Below are 13,233 nucleotides of genomic sequence, written 5' to 3' on the forward strand. Positions count from 1 at the left end.
CCAGCAACAACATGGTGGCTCATAACCATCTGTAGTTAGAGCTGGTGCCCTCTTCTGGCCTGTACATACCAGCAGAACATCACACACATAGTAAATAAATAAATAAACAAATAAGAAAAAAAAGAAAAAAGAAAGAAAGAAAAGAAAAGAAGGTCTACCTCAAGGAAGAGCACACCAATTGATTATCTAATACCAGTGGTAACCCCTGAAAACAAATATACAAAAAACATTATCTAGACTAAGCAGGTTGTCCTTATATCTAGGAGTGTATGTGTGTCCGCTCCAGATAGCCCCCTCTCCTATCTGCAGAGGCCAAGCAGAATCACCCCATGCCCAGCTGAAATCTGCAAGCCAATTAAAAATGCTGAAGCTAACAACCAACTAGAACTAAGACCAAGAATTTTAAATCCCTTTATTTAAAATAAATAAATAAAGGTCTTCTGAATGCCTTTGACGTCTCAAGACCAAGCACGCACAGGGCAGAGTGGAAAAAGAGGTATTTAAGCATCATCAGCCTCATTCTCAAAACAGTTGGCTAGTTTGTTTTTTCCGGAGTCTTTCTATGTTACTCTGGCTGTCCACTCAAAATTTTTATCAATACTAAGAATTTCGAAGTTAAGCACTTTGTAGTATTTGTGGTTTAGGGTTTGTTTTCATGAAAGGCAACTGTGTTGAACTCAACCTGCCATCCCAAAGGTTTCTGTGAGCTGCAGAACTCTTCCCACTGCATGCTCTCTCCTGGTAGAGACCCATGACAGCCCATCATCCAAGGTTAAACCAGAAACACCTTGCTGAGCTGTGACAGGCTACGAGAGCCGACTGACGGCTGCCCATTTGGAATAGTATGGGGCAGAGAAGCAGTTCGACACTTCAAGTTACTGCTTTTGTTCCTATGCTGCTAGTGGTGCTTCTACCCACCTGGTTAAAGTAACAGTGTAGCAGGCACGCATTCAGGTAAGAAGCAGACTGGACCAGTTTGAAGAATCTCACGAAATTATTACTGTTCAATGCAGCAAAAGCCTGGACAGCAAAGTTGACCTCGGGGGAGTTCCTAACATCAGGGTGGAACTGCTGCACTTCTCTGTAAGGAGCCAAAACCGTTAGCGTTGATTTAAGTCAGTCCGATATAACTAGATCTCAGCAATAATGGTGACAGCCACCAAGCCACCACTGAAATCTAAGCTCCATAATCAGCTGCCAAGTCTCACACTTAGCTGACACACACGGGTCTTCTTCCTTTTTTATTTTATTTTATTCTTTGAGATAGAAACTTATGCATCCCAGAGGCTTCAAATTCACTATGGAGCCAAAGATGACCTTGAACTCCCATAGAATTACAGGTGTGGTTTTAAAAGCTTTTCTTTGAAAAGATAATAAACTGTGGGGCTGGAGAGATGGCTCAGAGGTTAAAAGCACTTGCTATTTTTGCAAAGAACCCAAATTCGGTTCCTAGCACCTATGTGAGGTAGTTCACAACTGCCTGTAACTTCAGCTCCAGGATATTCGACACCCTCTTCTGTCCTTTACAGGAGCCTGCATTCATGTGCATATGCCTACACAGACACACACTATACACAATTAAAAATAGTAATAAATAAAGTCTTAAAAAAATGATAAAGAGCTGAGCACGGTAGCAAGCATCTTTAAACCCAGCACCTGGGAGGCAGATCTGAGTTTGAGGCCAATCTGGCCTACAGAGTACAACACAAAGAAACCCTGTCTCAAAAAACTGAAAAATAAGTGAAAATAGCGAGTGGGTTATGGTGGCACATGCCATTTATCCCCACTCTTAAGGGGTAGAGGAAGGCAGATCTCTGTGAGTTCAAGACCATCATGGTCTACAAAGCAAGTTCCAGGCCAGCCAGGGCTACAGAGTAAGAATCTGTCTCACCACGCACCCCCCAAAAGAACAAAAATAAAATAAAACTAGGAACTGGAGAGATGGATAGCTGTTGACGGCACTTGCTACCCCAGTGTTCAATTCCCAGCACCCATGTGACAGCTAAGAACTGTCAATAACTCCAGTTCTAGGAGTTCTAATGACATTCTCTGGCTTCCTTGGGTGCCAGACTACATGGTACATAGACATACAAGCAGGCAAAACCCTCATAAACATAGATACAAACAAAGTAACATTAATAAAAGAAATGTATTTAGCCAGGCATGGTGATCTACACGCCCTTAATCCTAGGAGGCAGATGCAGGAGGATCTCTGTGAGTTTGAAGCTAGCCCGAACTACATAGCGGGTTCCAGGACAGGTAGGACTGCTACACAGAGAAACCCTGTCTCAAGACCAGGCTCCCCATTTTTTTTAACTGCTTTATTCAAAATGGGTACAAATGATTGTCATATATGAAGAGACACCAGCCAATTTTTTGTTTGTTTGTTTGGTTGGTTGGTTGGTTGGTTTTTCAAGACAGGGTTTCTCTGTAGCTTTGGAGCTTGTCCTGGAACTAGTTCCTGTAGACCAGGCTGGTCTCAAAATCACAAAGATCCATCTGTCTCTGCCTCCCAAGTACTACTGGGATTAAAGGCGTGCACCACCACCACCCGGGTCTATCAGACAATTTTTATAACCTGTTTGTCTGCTGTAAAGCTTAAATCAATCATACATATAGACTTACAACAATAGGTCTTGGAGAAAATATTAACAACAAAAATCAGCTAAACACAGCTATAACCTATAATCTCAGCTTTCAGAAGGCAGAGGCAAGAAACCTCAAATTTGAGGTCAACTTGGGTCACATCTCACAATGAGATTATATCAAAGAAAGGAAGAGTTAGAGAGAGAGAGAGAGAGAGAGAGAGAGAGAGATGGAAAGGGGAAAGGAAGGAGGAGGAAGGGAGAGAAGGAATACAAAACAACTAATTTCAATATAAATAAGGGCTTTTTTTTTTTTTTTTTGGTTTTTCGAGACAGGGTTTCTCTGTGGCTTTGGAGCCTGTCCTGGCACTAGCTCTTGTAGACCAGGCTGGTCTCGAACTCACAGAGATCCGCCTGCCTCTGCCTCCCGAGTGCTGGGATTAAAGGCGTGCGCCACCACCGCCCGGCAAATAAGGGCTTTTTTACAAACAAAAAGAGGCAATGGCTACCACTGAGTTTAGTTTACCAAATGTGGGTCAGGCAAATGTGCTGTATCTCTTTCTTATTTAAAGGTCTACTGAAATATCAAACCAAGATTTCAAATTCTCTCACCCAGTAACTTATCCACTCGGATCTAACTTTTCTTTCTACTATATGCCACCAAGCACACACTCTGAAGCTGAATTAGCACACTCATGGGACTTCCTACCTTACATGTCCTCATTTCCTACCTATGCCATTGAAAAGATCCCTCTCAGGAACGAACATGAAGGGATTATACACAGCTTGCTGGTCTCAGGACATGCTCACACTTGTTTATTCCTGGCTCAGTTTGGCAGCGACACCATGGGCTTTCTATACATCAAAGCCTAACTTCTGAATCTGAAAACACACCTCAAAATGTCTCCTTTGTTGAGATTGAGCAGGACATTGTAGCCCTGGAACTCTGCCTCGCTGGTACAGAAAACACCTTTGTTCCTCAGGTCCTGGTACATCTCCTTCAGACTCTGTAGACACTTGGTCATATTCTCATTGTTGATCTTGGCATCAAAGGAGGACATGGGCTCCTCGCACATGAAGTGGGCACAGTGGATATGGAATCGGGTACATTTCTCAATCAGAGACACCGTCAGGGGATCGCAGAGGTGCTGCTGTGTGATGTCCTGTTCACACATTAGAGAGGATTACATATGCACACATGCATTCCTCACTCACACCTACACCACATATATACACAATCCATGAAAAGTCAACCTTTTTAAAAATTATGCTTATGAGTTGAATTACATTTCAACTTGAAACTAACCCAATGAAACACAATCAAATAGTTTTATAATGGCTCAAATAAAATCATTTCTATTTCATATAAAATATTTGCGTAAAAGAAACGAAAGTTCAATTTGTGACTATACATGCATTTCCTAGTCATGTGATTGGAGGGAGCTGATACCTTCCGTATACCCCGTGTGCGGTTCCACACGAAGTCGTACCAGTCCCGAAGGCTGCCTTCCTTTTGGTCCATGATCTGGGTCACCAGGTAGTCCATGGTCCTGCTGAGAACTGCTGAGGGCCTCAGCTCATGTGGCAGGGGCTCCTCCTGATCTGCAGAGGACCGGCTGTACTCCTTCACGGCTGCTGCATGGTCTACCTGGGCAAGGGGTAGAGACAAACTGCTTCATGCAGGTCTTTGAACCTTAAAATGCAGGAGGAAATCACATACACACCCTCATGAGATCAGTGCTTGGGAACACAGTTTCTCAATGAAAATGTTCTGTTAAAGGTGACAAATTTTAAGGACAAATAAATTAAGAAACTTGATTCAGGCAAATAGAACAGGGTATCACAGGAGCAGGCAGGTAAGGAAAGACCCATCTGCTCACCCCAAAGCATAGTGGTAACAGGTAAAGGGGCTTCAAGCAACAGAAAACATATTAAGATCAAAATTAAAAACAAAAGCTGTGCCTCTGTGTGGTGGTGCATGCCTTCAATCCCAGCACTTGGAAGCCTGGTCACAGAGAGAGTTCCAGGACAACTAAGACCATACAGAGGGTATCTGTCAAAAAAAAAAAAAAAAAAAAAAGGCCAAGCAAGATAGCTCAGCATGGGTTAAGGACACTTGATACTGATAACCTGAGTTCAATCTTCAGAACCCAGAGTGAAGGAGAAAACCAGCTCCTCTAGGCTATCCTCTTACATACATACATTGTGGCACATATGCACACACTTATACACACACACACACACAAAGTAAATAAATGCATTTTTTAAAACAGTGGGGAAAAAATAGCAGCTCATTAGGACAGACAGGGATCTACCTGGTCAGTCCCTGGAACCACTTCGAACACGCTCAGCTGGCTCCGGGTCTCCCGCAAGTAGCGCTCCTTCTCAGGACACATGTCAGGGCACGTCCCAACAAATGCCCTTGCTTTGTCCAGATCAGTCCTCTTCACCCGAGCTAAAGGAAACCAATACACAAAGATGATGGTGTACGCACCACAGGGGTACTAAGAATTCACAAAGTGTAGCTCCATAAAAGGAAAAAAGAAAACAAACAAACAAAAACACTGCCTATAATCCCAGCACTCAGGAGGCTGAGGCCAGCCTGGGTCACATGAAGTTCAGGCTAGTCTAGGTTATACGGTGAGACCCTATCTCATCTGTGCACTGTCTCCCCTCGACCCTGCCCAAAAGTCATACTCACAAAAGAAATGTTTCTTCAACTTTGAGCTACGGAAAAGAAACTGTGGATTATCCTGCCAGGCAACAGCCATCTAGGCTCACAAAGGCTCCTAGCCAAGGCTATACCTCTCTCCAATAATCAGACACTTTCATTACAAGCTTAAGATGGAAGACAGGGACTGGAGAAATGGCTTAGCTATTAAGAGCACTTCCTGCTCCTCTAGAGGACCCAGGCTTAATTCCCAGCACTCACATGGCAGCTCACAACCATCTATAACTCCGGTTCAAGGGGATCTGGTGTTCTTGGGCATGATGCAGACAAGTGATACACAGCTATCTATACAGGTATGCAAAACACTCATATACATAAAATAAAAACAAATTGAAAAAATCTTACAAACAGATGAAGAATGGGCTGGAGAGATGGCTCAGTGGTTAAGAGCATTGCCTGCTCTTCCAAAGGTCCTGAGTTCAATTCCCAGCAACCACATGGTGGCTCACAACCATCTGGCGCCCACTTCTGGCCTTCAGGCATACACACAGACAGAATATTGTATATATAACAAATAAATATTTAAAAAAAAAAAAAAAAAAAAAAAAACAGATGAAGAATGCCATCACTTCTGCTTAAAGAAATGTGCGCTGCCAGCATTCTGTAATTCTTATCAGGATCTCAGTAGCAAAACAGGAATTTAATCAAAGAATAAATTTGTGGGTTGGACACCAGTGGCACACACCTCTAATCCCAGCATTTGGGAGGCAAAGGCAGAAAGATCTCTGTGAGTTTGAGGCTACCAGGGGCTACATAGTGAGACTATATTTCAAAATAAATAAATACATACAACTTAAAAATTTAAAATAAAATGTTAAATATAAATTCTCAAAATATATCAGTATTCTAAGATTCTGTCTCAGCACTCAAAATTACATAATCTAAGTTAGCTGGGTGCCTACCTGAGTTAAGAATACCATTATTTTTACTCACAGAATGCAAGGTTTGAAAGGAAACTTGACAACACAACACATACACATTTTGGTTACACTTTTAAAATAGCCTTTAATCCCAGCATTCAGGGGCAGAGGCAGGTGAATTCAAGGCCAGCCTGGTCTACAGAGCTAATGCCAGGACAGCTAGGGCTGTTACACAGAGACTATCTCGAAAACGAACAGAAGACAAATGCCTCCACAGGATAAGACTGTAGGACATCTTCTTAATTAGTGATTGATGGGGAGGGTCCAGCCCATTGTGGGTGGTGCCATCCCTGGGCAGGTGGTCCTGGGCTATACAAGAAAGCAGACTGAACAAGCCATGATGAGCAGAGCAGTAAGCAGCATCCTCCATGGCCTCTGCATCAGCTCCGGCTTCCAGGCACCTGCCCTGTCTGAGTTCCTGTCCTGACCTCCTTCAGTGATGAACAGTGAGTGTAAGACAAACCCTTCCTCCCAACGCGCTTTCTGGCCATGGTGTTTCACCACAGCAACAGCAATGCTAACTAAGACACAAATGCATGAGAAATGTAAAAAGCATTGATTACGACAGCAGTTTTTATTACCATCGTAAGAGAGTTCTGTTATAATTACAATTATTCTCAGCTTTTTAAAAAAAAAAAATGCCAGGTGAGATAGATATGTGTAATCCCAGCACCCAGGAGGCTGAAAGAGGAAAATTTTAAGCTCTAGGCCAACATGGGCTATATAGCTGTGAAAAAAAGAATCAAACAGCTGAAAATTAAGGGGAAAAAATTGTAGGGGGTAGAGGTTTAGAGGTTAAGATCAGTGGCTGCTTTTCCAGAGGACCCGAGGTCCAATTCCCAGCACCCACATGGCAGCTCACAACTGTCTATAATTCCAGTTTCAGGGGATCTGACACCCTCATGCAGACAGACATGCAAGCCTAACACTAATGCACATGAAATAAAAAACAAAAACAAAAACAAAAAAAAAACTTTTAAAAAGAGAAAAGAAGGCCGGGCGATGGTGGCGCACGCCTTTAATCCCAGCACTCGGGAGGCAGAGGTAGGCGGATCTCTGTGAGTTCGAGACCAGCCTGGTCTATAGAGCTAGTTTCGAGAAACCCTATCTCGAAAAACCAAAAAAAAAGAGAAAAGAGTTTTAAAAAAAAGAAAAAAATTGAAAATATGGGTTTCCATTTGGGGTACTACATAATTGTAATGTTAATTTATCAGTTTAAAAGTAATGCATTCAGTTTACCATTCCAAAGAGAAACAATGCCTGAAGCAGAGCATCACCTCCACTTCTGCCTTTCAGACAATGTCCCTCTCTACCAGCAATCACTGTGAGCTGTTCCTCTACATACTCCTAACATACATAAACACATGCACTCACCACACATTAGTATAAACACAGCTCACACCTCCAGGAAGACCAGAGCACAGTCACACCAGGCATGGCATAGAAGAACTCCCAAGACTCAATGCCTCCCAACCTTGACCTCACCAGGGACTCTGGACTTGTCTCTGTGCACTATACCTTGCCGCATTATTCGGTCTCTCTGGTCCAGAAGGCGGTACTTCTCCTCAGATGTCTCAGCCACAGTTCCTATCAGGATGCTAAGAGATGACACGCATGAACCAAGGCCCTCAGGGCCCTCAGATCCAGAGTCAAAAGGGTCTACCTCAAACTGGTGGATCTTTAGAAGGCTTGGCTTCTTCACTGGAGAGCTACAGAGAAAACAACACATTCATGGCCCTTGTACCATTTCCACTTCTGAATCAAGATTTTATGGTCCTCTAAAGCTAAGAAAGTACAGCATCAAAATTAAAGAAGCCAGCCAGGCATAGTGGCACATGACTTTAATCCCAGCACTAGGGAGGCTGATTCAGGGAGATTTCTGAGTTCGATGCTTGCCTGGTCTTCATAAAAAGTTCTAGGACACTCAAACGCCCCTCCCCACAATAAAACAAAATAAATAAAACAAAGCCTAAATAAAGGTGATCATGAGATTTTTTTTTCACTTTAAATTAAAATAAAAAAAATAAATCTGCTGCTTCAACAACTCAAGAAGACTGACACAGGATTGCCTGAGCCAGTCACCTGAGGTTAGGCTGAGGAACTAACAAGACCCTACGAGAAGGGCAGAAGTGTTGAGAACAAAGATGTTAGATTTATTGGTTTTTTTAATAATTCTGAAATATTTCATACTTAAGAAAATGAGATAACGGATTAAAAATGTAACTCAGGTTAGAAGAGCAGAGTCCTAGGTTCAAGCCTCGGCATCTCATACATGGGGTGTAGTGGTGCATGCCTATAATCCCATTTCTGAGTAAGTGGAAGCAGGAGATAAGGGAACTTCAAAGTCATTTTCCACTACATAATGAATACAGACAGTTTGGTATAGGTGAGACCCTGTACCAAAAAGGGAGGTGGGTTGGACCGGAAAGATGATACAACAGTTGAGAGTATTTGCAGATCTTGCAGTGGACCCAGGCTAGTCTGAAAGAGATAAGTCCCCATGTCTCAGAAAGAGAGAGGCAGGGGGTGGGAGGGGGAAGAGAAAGAGAAGGAGGAGGAAGAGAAAGAGGAGGAGGAGGAAAGAAAAGGAAGAAAGAGAAAAGAAAAGGGGGTGGATGCTAGAGAGAGGCCTCAGTGGTAAGAGTACTCACTGCTCTTACAGAGGACCAGGTTTGGTTCCCAGCACACACACAGTGGCTAACAATTATCTCGTAACTCTAAATTCCAGAGGATCTAACACCCTCCTTTAGCCACCTTGAGCACTGAATATGTTTTGAACAGACATACATACAGACAAACATGTACACATGTACATAAGCAATTGAAAACTAAGGCAATAGCCATGGCGCACACCTTTAATCCCAGCACTTGGGAGGCAGAGGTGTCTGATCTACAAAGTGAGTTCCAGAGGCCGGGCGATGGTGGCGCACGCCTTTAATCCCAGCACTTGGGAGGCAGAGGCAGGCGGATCTCTGTGAGTTCGAGACCAGCCTGGTCTACAGAGCTAGTTCCAGGACAGGCTCCAAAGCCACAGAGAAACCCTGTCTCGAAAAACCAAAAAAAAAAAAAAAAAAAAAGCGAGTTCCAGGACAGCCAGGGCTACAGAGAAACCCTGTCCCGAAAAAAAAAACAAAAACAAACAAACAAAACACAAATACACTACACTCCAGCACTGCCAGTTCAGTTGGACATATAAAAGTGAAAGTTATTCCGTGTGGATTTACATGCCAGGGTGTGGGACTGAGAGAGACAAGAGAGGAGTCGTGTGAAGATCACTTGCATAGAGCACCACATTCTATGCTCCATATAAAAGTGAAAGTTATTCCGTGTGGATTTACATGCCAGGGTGTGGGACTGAGAGAGACAAGAGAGGAGTCGTGTGAAGATCACTTGCATAGAGCACCACATTCTATGCTCCCCTGGAGTGGGCAGCCCTGTACAGACATGCAGACACAGGCATAAAATGAAAACAAATAATTTATATTTGTTTATTTTTTGAGACACTGTTTCTCTGTGTAGTCCTTACCTAACTTGGAACTTGCTTCATAGACCAGGCTGGCTTTGAACTCCAAAATCCACCTGCCTCTGCCTCCTGAATGCTGGGACTAAAGGCATGCACTGGCACCACCCAGCTAAATATTTTTTTTTAAATAAAGGACTAGGACAAAATGGCAGTTTTGTAATAAGGCTTTCCCTAAGAAAATCTCCTAGAAGTCAGACCCAGATTAAAGAGGGCCTTCCCAAAATCCTAGGTCCTGGGGAATATTAAAACAAAACAGAATCACCAATCAAGCTGGCAACTGCTCAGATCGGCTGTCCTAAACCATCCCACTCCATGCTCACTGTGGGGAAGGGGATGCAAAAGCAGCTCTTCCTTGTCCCTACCCCATGGCCCCTCAGTCCCTACTAGAATGTCAGAGCTCTCCCCTACTTCTTTTATGACAGTTACTAAGAAAGGTAAACCCCACCTTTTATTCATCAGGCTGCCAGCTGCAGGCCTCACTATGGGCTTGCCAAGAGGGGAATGCTGAAAGGGGGGATCCTCTATGCCTTGACTGGTTTCACCATCACCAAGCTTCTTCTCCTTCACAGAAAAGGGTTTTTTGCTGGGACCTGAAGACACAAGGGTCAGAACAAGGTTAATAAAAGCTTCCAGAAACAACGATGAGATGCAGGATGCAGTTGGAGCTAGCCACTCCACTTGAATGTCAAGGGCCTGCACAGAGCATCAGACTATGGAATCAGTAACTGAAAACTCACTTATTTTCTTCTTGTGCCAAAAGATAGACATATCCTTATGCAGACTTTTCCCCTTCTTCCTAGCCAGGGCTGCAGATGCCTGAAAAACAGTTCAGAACCACCGACTATGAGGACATGTAGAGACCAAAGAAAATGAGACTCAACACTCAGAGGCTGCAATCAGAACAGACTACTTAAAAATAAATCGGAGGGCCAGCAAGATGGCTGAGCAGGTACAGCTACCTGCCACCATGCCAGAAGACTGGAATTCAAGCTCCTGGAAAAAAATGGCCCTCCGGAAATTATTCTCTGACCTCCACATCACTCACCATGGCACACCGATGCCCCCTACTCCAGTCCCCTGCCCTCCCCACACACACAGAATGAAGACATAAATGTTAGGGCTGGAGAGATGGCCCCATATTCAGAGTGCCTGCTGCTCTGCTCTTCTGGACTCAAACTGGGTTCCCATCACTGCATCAGATGGCTCGCATTACATATAATTCCAGCTCCCTGGAGATCCAACCCCCGCCCCGCCCTCTTCTAGCTTTCTTGGGCATACTCACAGACACATACACACAACATTTTTTTAAAAAAGGCTAGATGAGGTAGTGCTCGCCTTTCATCCCAGCACTTAACAGCAGAGGCAGGCAGATTTCTGAGAATGTGAGGCCAGCCTGGTCTACAGTGCAAATCCCAGGACGGCCAAGGCTACACAGAGAAACCCAGTCTTAAAAAGGAAAAAAAAAAAAAAAAAAAAAAGAGTAAAAGGTCACTCTCAGCAACACAGCAATTATGAGGCCAGCCTGGACTACATGAGACTTTGTCTCAAAAACAACGATAATTAAAATATATACACAGATACATACATACATATTACATTTATTATTTTTAGGTGTTACTTATTTTTACTTTATGCACAAGTGTTCTGCCTGCATGAATCTAGGTGGATAAAACTCCTCAGTATGCAGTACTGAGGAGGCCAGGAGAGAGTACTGGATCTACTGGATCTGGAGTTACAGAGAACTGTGAGTCACCATCTGGGTGCTATCAGCTGAACCTCAGCCCCCTATAAGAGCAGCAAGTGCTCTTAACCACTGAGCCATTTCTCTGACCTCATATATAACATTTTTCAAAATGTAGCTCATAAGATATAGCAGTTCGCCAGGCAGTGGTAGCACACAACTCAACGGTCCAAATCAGGAGTAGAAGGAGAGAGAGTACGAGCATGGAACTCGGGACCGCGAGGGGTGCATCCTTCTTAAATTCTTATATGATTTAATCTTTCTACAAGAATATTTAGAAAAATAGCAAAGATATAAAGTCTCAGAAGGTGAAACCACACAGCCAGTGCTTTAAGTATACACTGGAAGCAGGCCACAAGCCCAACAGCTTTTCCTAGGGAATAGGATTCTAAGAGATTCCTTTTCTTTGTATTGCTTGAATGTCTACACTAATCATGAACTTATCCAAATGAAACAAACCAAAACCAGAGAATCTGAGCTTGGAAAAGTACTCCGCAACTACACGCAACTCTCAAGGCTTTCAGAAGAACCCGACTCCACCTGCGCCCACTCACACTCCCCAGAAAACTTCGCTCTACAGAGGCCTCAGACACGCATACCCCAAGTCAGGAAAGTAAACACCATCACAATCTCAAGTGAAGAATGAGATTCTTAAAAAATTATTTTAGTAGGCATATCTACTATGGGATAGATATATAATAAGTATAATATATATGTATATGTAATACATATTATAAACAATAGACATATTACATATCATATCTCATTATGCCATTTCATGCACATGCTCCCTTCCCTTACTCCATCCCTGTGCTCCTGTTGGCTATTTCTCTACATTCCCCCAGTCTCCCTTCTGTTTCCACAACACATGTCCACCACCTTCTTTATCATTCTCCCCTGACCCTCTTTTAGGATCCCTTTTCTAACTTCATGACCCACCCCCCGACACACACACACACACACACACACAAAATTTTAAACTTCAGATGAGACAGTTAAGGAGAAGAGAATGTGATGCCTGGGTGCTTTCCCTACAGTCTGTCAAGCAAACCACTTACAGGTGGAAAGGGAAAAAGTTTAAAAGGCACAAAGTTGGCACTGCAGAGAGTCAGCAGTTAGGAACGCTGGCTGCGCTTCCAGAGGACTGGATTTTATTCCCAGCACCCACACAACAGCTTACAACCATCTGTAACTCCAGTTTCAGGGGAACTAAGGCCCTCTTCTGGTCTCTAGGGCAACAGGCATTCAAGTGGTGCATAGACAAACATGCAGGCAGACACCCAGAAACATAAAATAAAAATAATAAAAAGAATCTTTCGAGAGACCAGGCTGAGGCCTCAGAACAGCAGCTCAGGGGTACAGTGCCTGCAAGCACTGGGTTTGATCGTCTGCACGAGGGGAAAACACATCGCTGAGTTCAAATCTGGAGTAACAAGAGGCAAGATGGGAGAACTCACATGATCAAAAAAATGCACCACTGCCAGCTTTTTGCTGCGCCGGGTGAAGACCCGCTGTACTTTGGCGATTTTGCCGAAGTGGTTCTCCAGGACGGTCCTGTTGTTGAGATAGTCAGGGATGTTCTTGCACTGGATGGCTGTGGACTCCAGGGAAGACAAGCCCCCGAGACTGTCTGTGCTCTCACTCCTTTTGCTCGGGCGCGCAGATGCTCCCCTGAGGGAATCTAGAAAGTCAGAAGGCAGACATGTAAGTCCGTGGGGTAGAACACGTCTAAG

The 13,233-nt window shown here is 43.7% G+C and overlaps 1 protein-coding gene across 4 annotated transcripts in view; it reads right to left on the reverse strand.

Annotated features, from left to right (window-relative positions):
- Positions 1-13,233, reverse strand: part of LOC121435359 (minichromosome maintenance complex component 3 associated protein) — a 49,906-nt gene that overhangs the window by 34,413 nt on the left and 2,260 nt on the right. For 3 of the 4 annotated variants that reach the window (XM_041634632.1, XM_041634634.1, XM_041634635.1), the window contains 8 exons: positions 12,958-13,181; positions 10,497-10,575; positions 10,205-10,349; positions 7,755-7,945; positions 4,901-5,040; positions 4,036-4,233; positions 3,480-3,748; positions 919-1,081 (listed from right to left, as the gene is read on the reverse strand). In XM_041634632.1, the coding sequence (XP_041490566.1) occupies positions 919-1,081; positions 3,480-3,748; positions 4,036-4,233; positions 4,901-5,040; positions 7,755-7,945; positions 10,205-10,349; positions 10,497-10,575; positions 12,958-13,181 (1,409 nt within the window). The remainder of the gene's footprint in view (positions 1-918; positions 1,082-3,479; positions 3,749-4,035; positions 4,234-4,900; positions 5,041-7,754; positions 7,946-10,204; positions 10,350-10,496; positions 10,576-12,957; positions 13,182-13,233) is intronic. The other variant, XM_041634633.1, reaches the window with a different exon arrangement.

The sequence above is a fragment of the Microtus oregoni genome, unplaced genomic scaffold (assembly GCF_018167655.1).
Source record: "Microtus oregoni isolate MIOR12 unplaced genomic scaffold, Mior012 000046F_ref0000063, whole genome shotgun sequence".
NCBI classification, from domain to species: Eukaryota; Metazoa; Chordata; class Mammalia; order Rodentia; family Cricetidae; genus Microtus; species Microtus oregoni.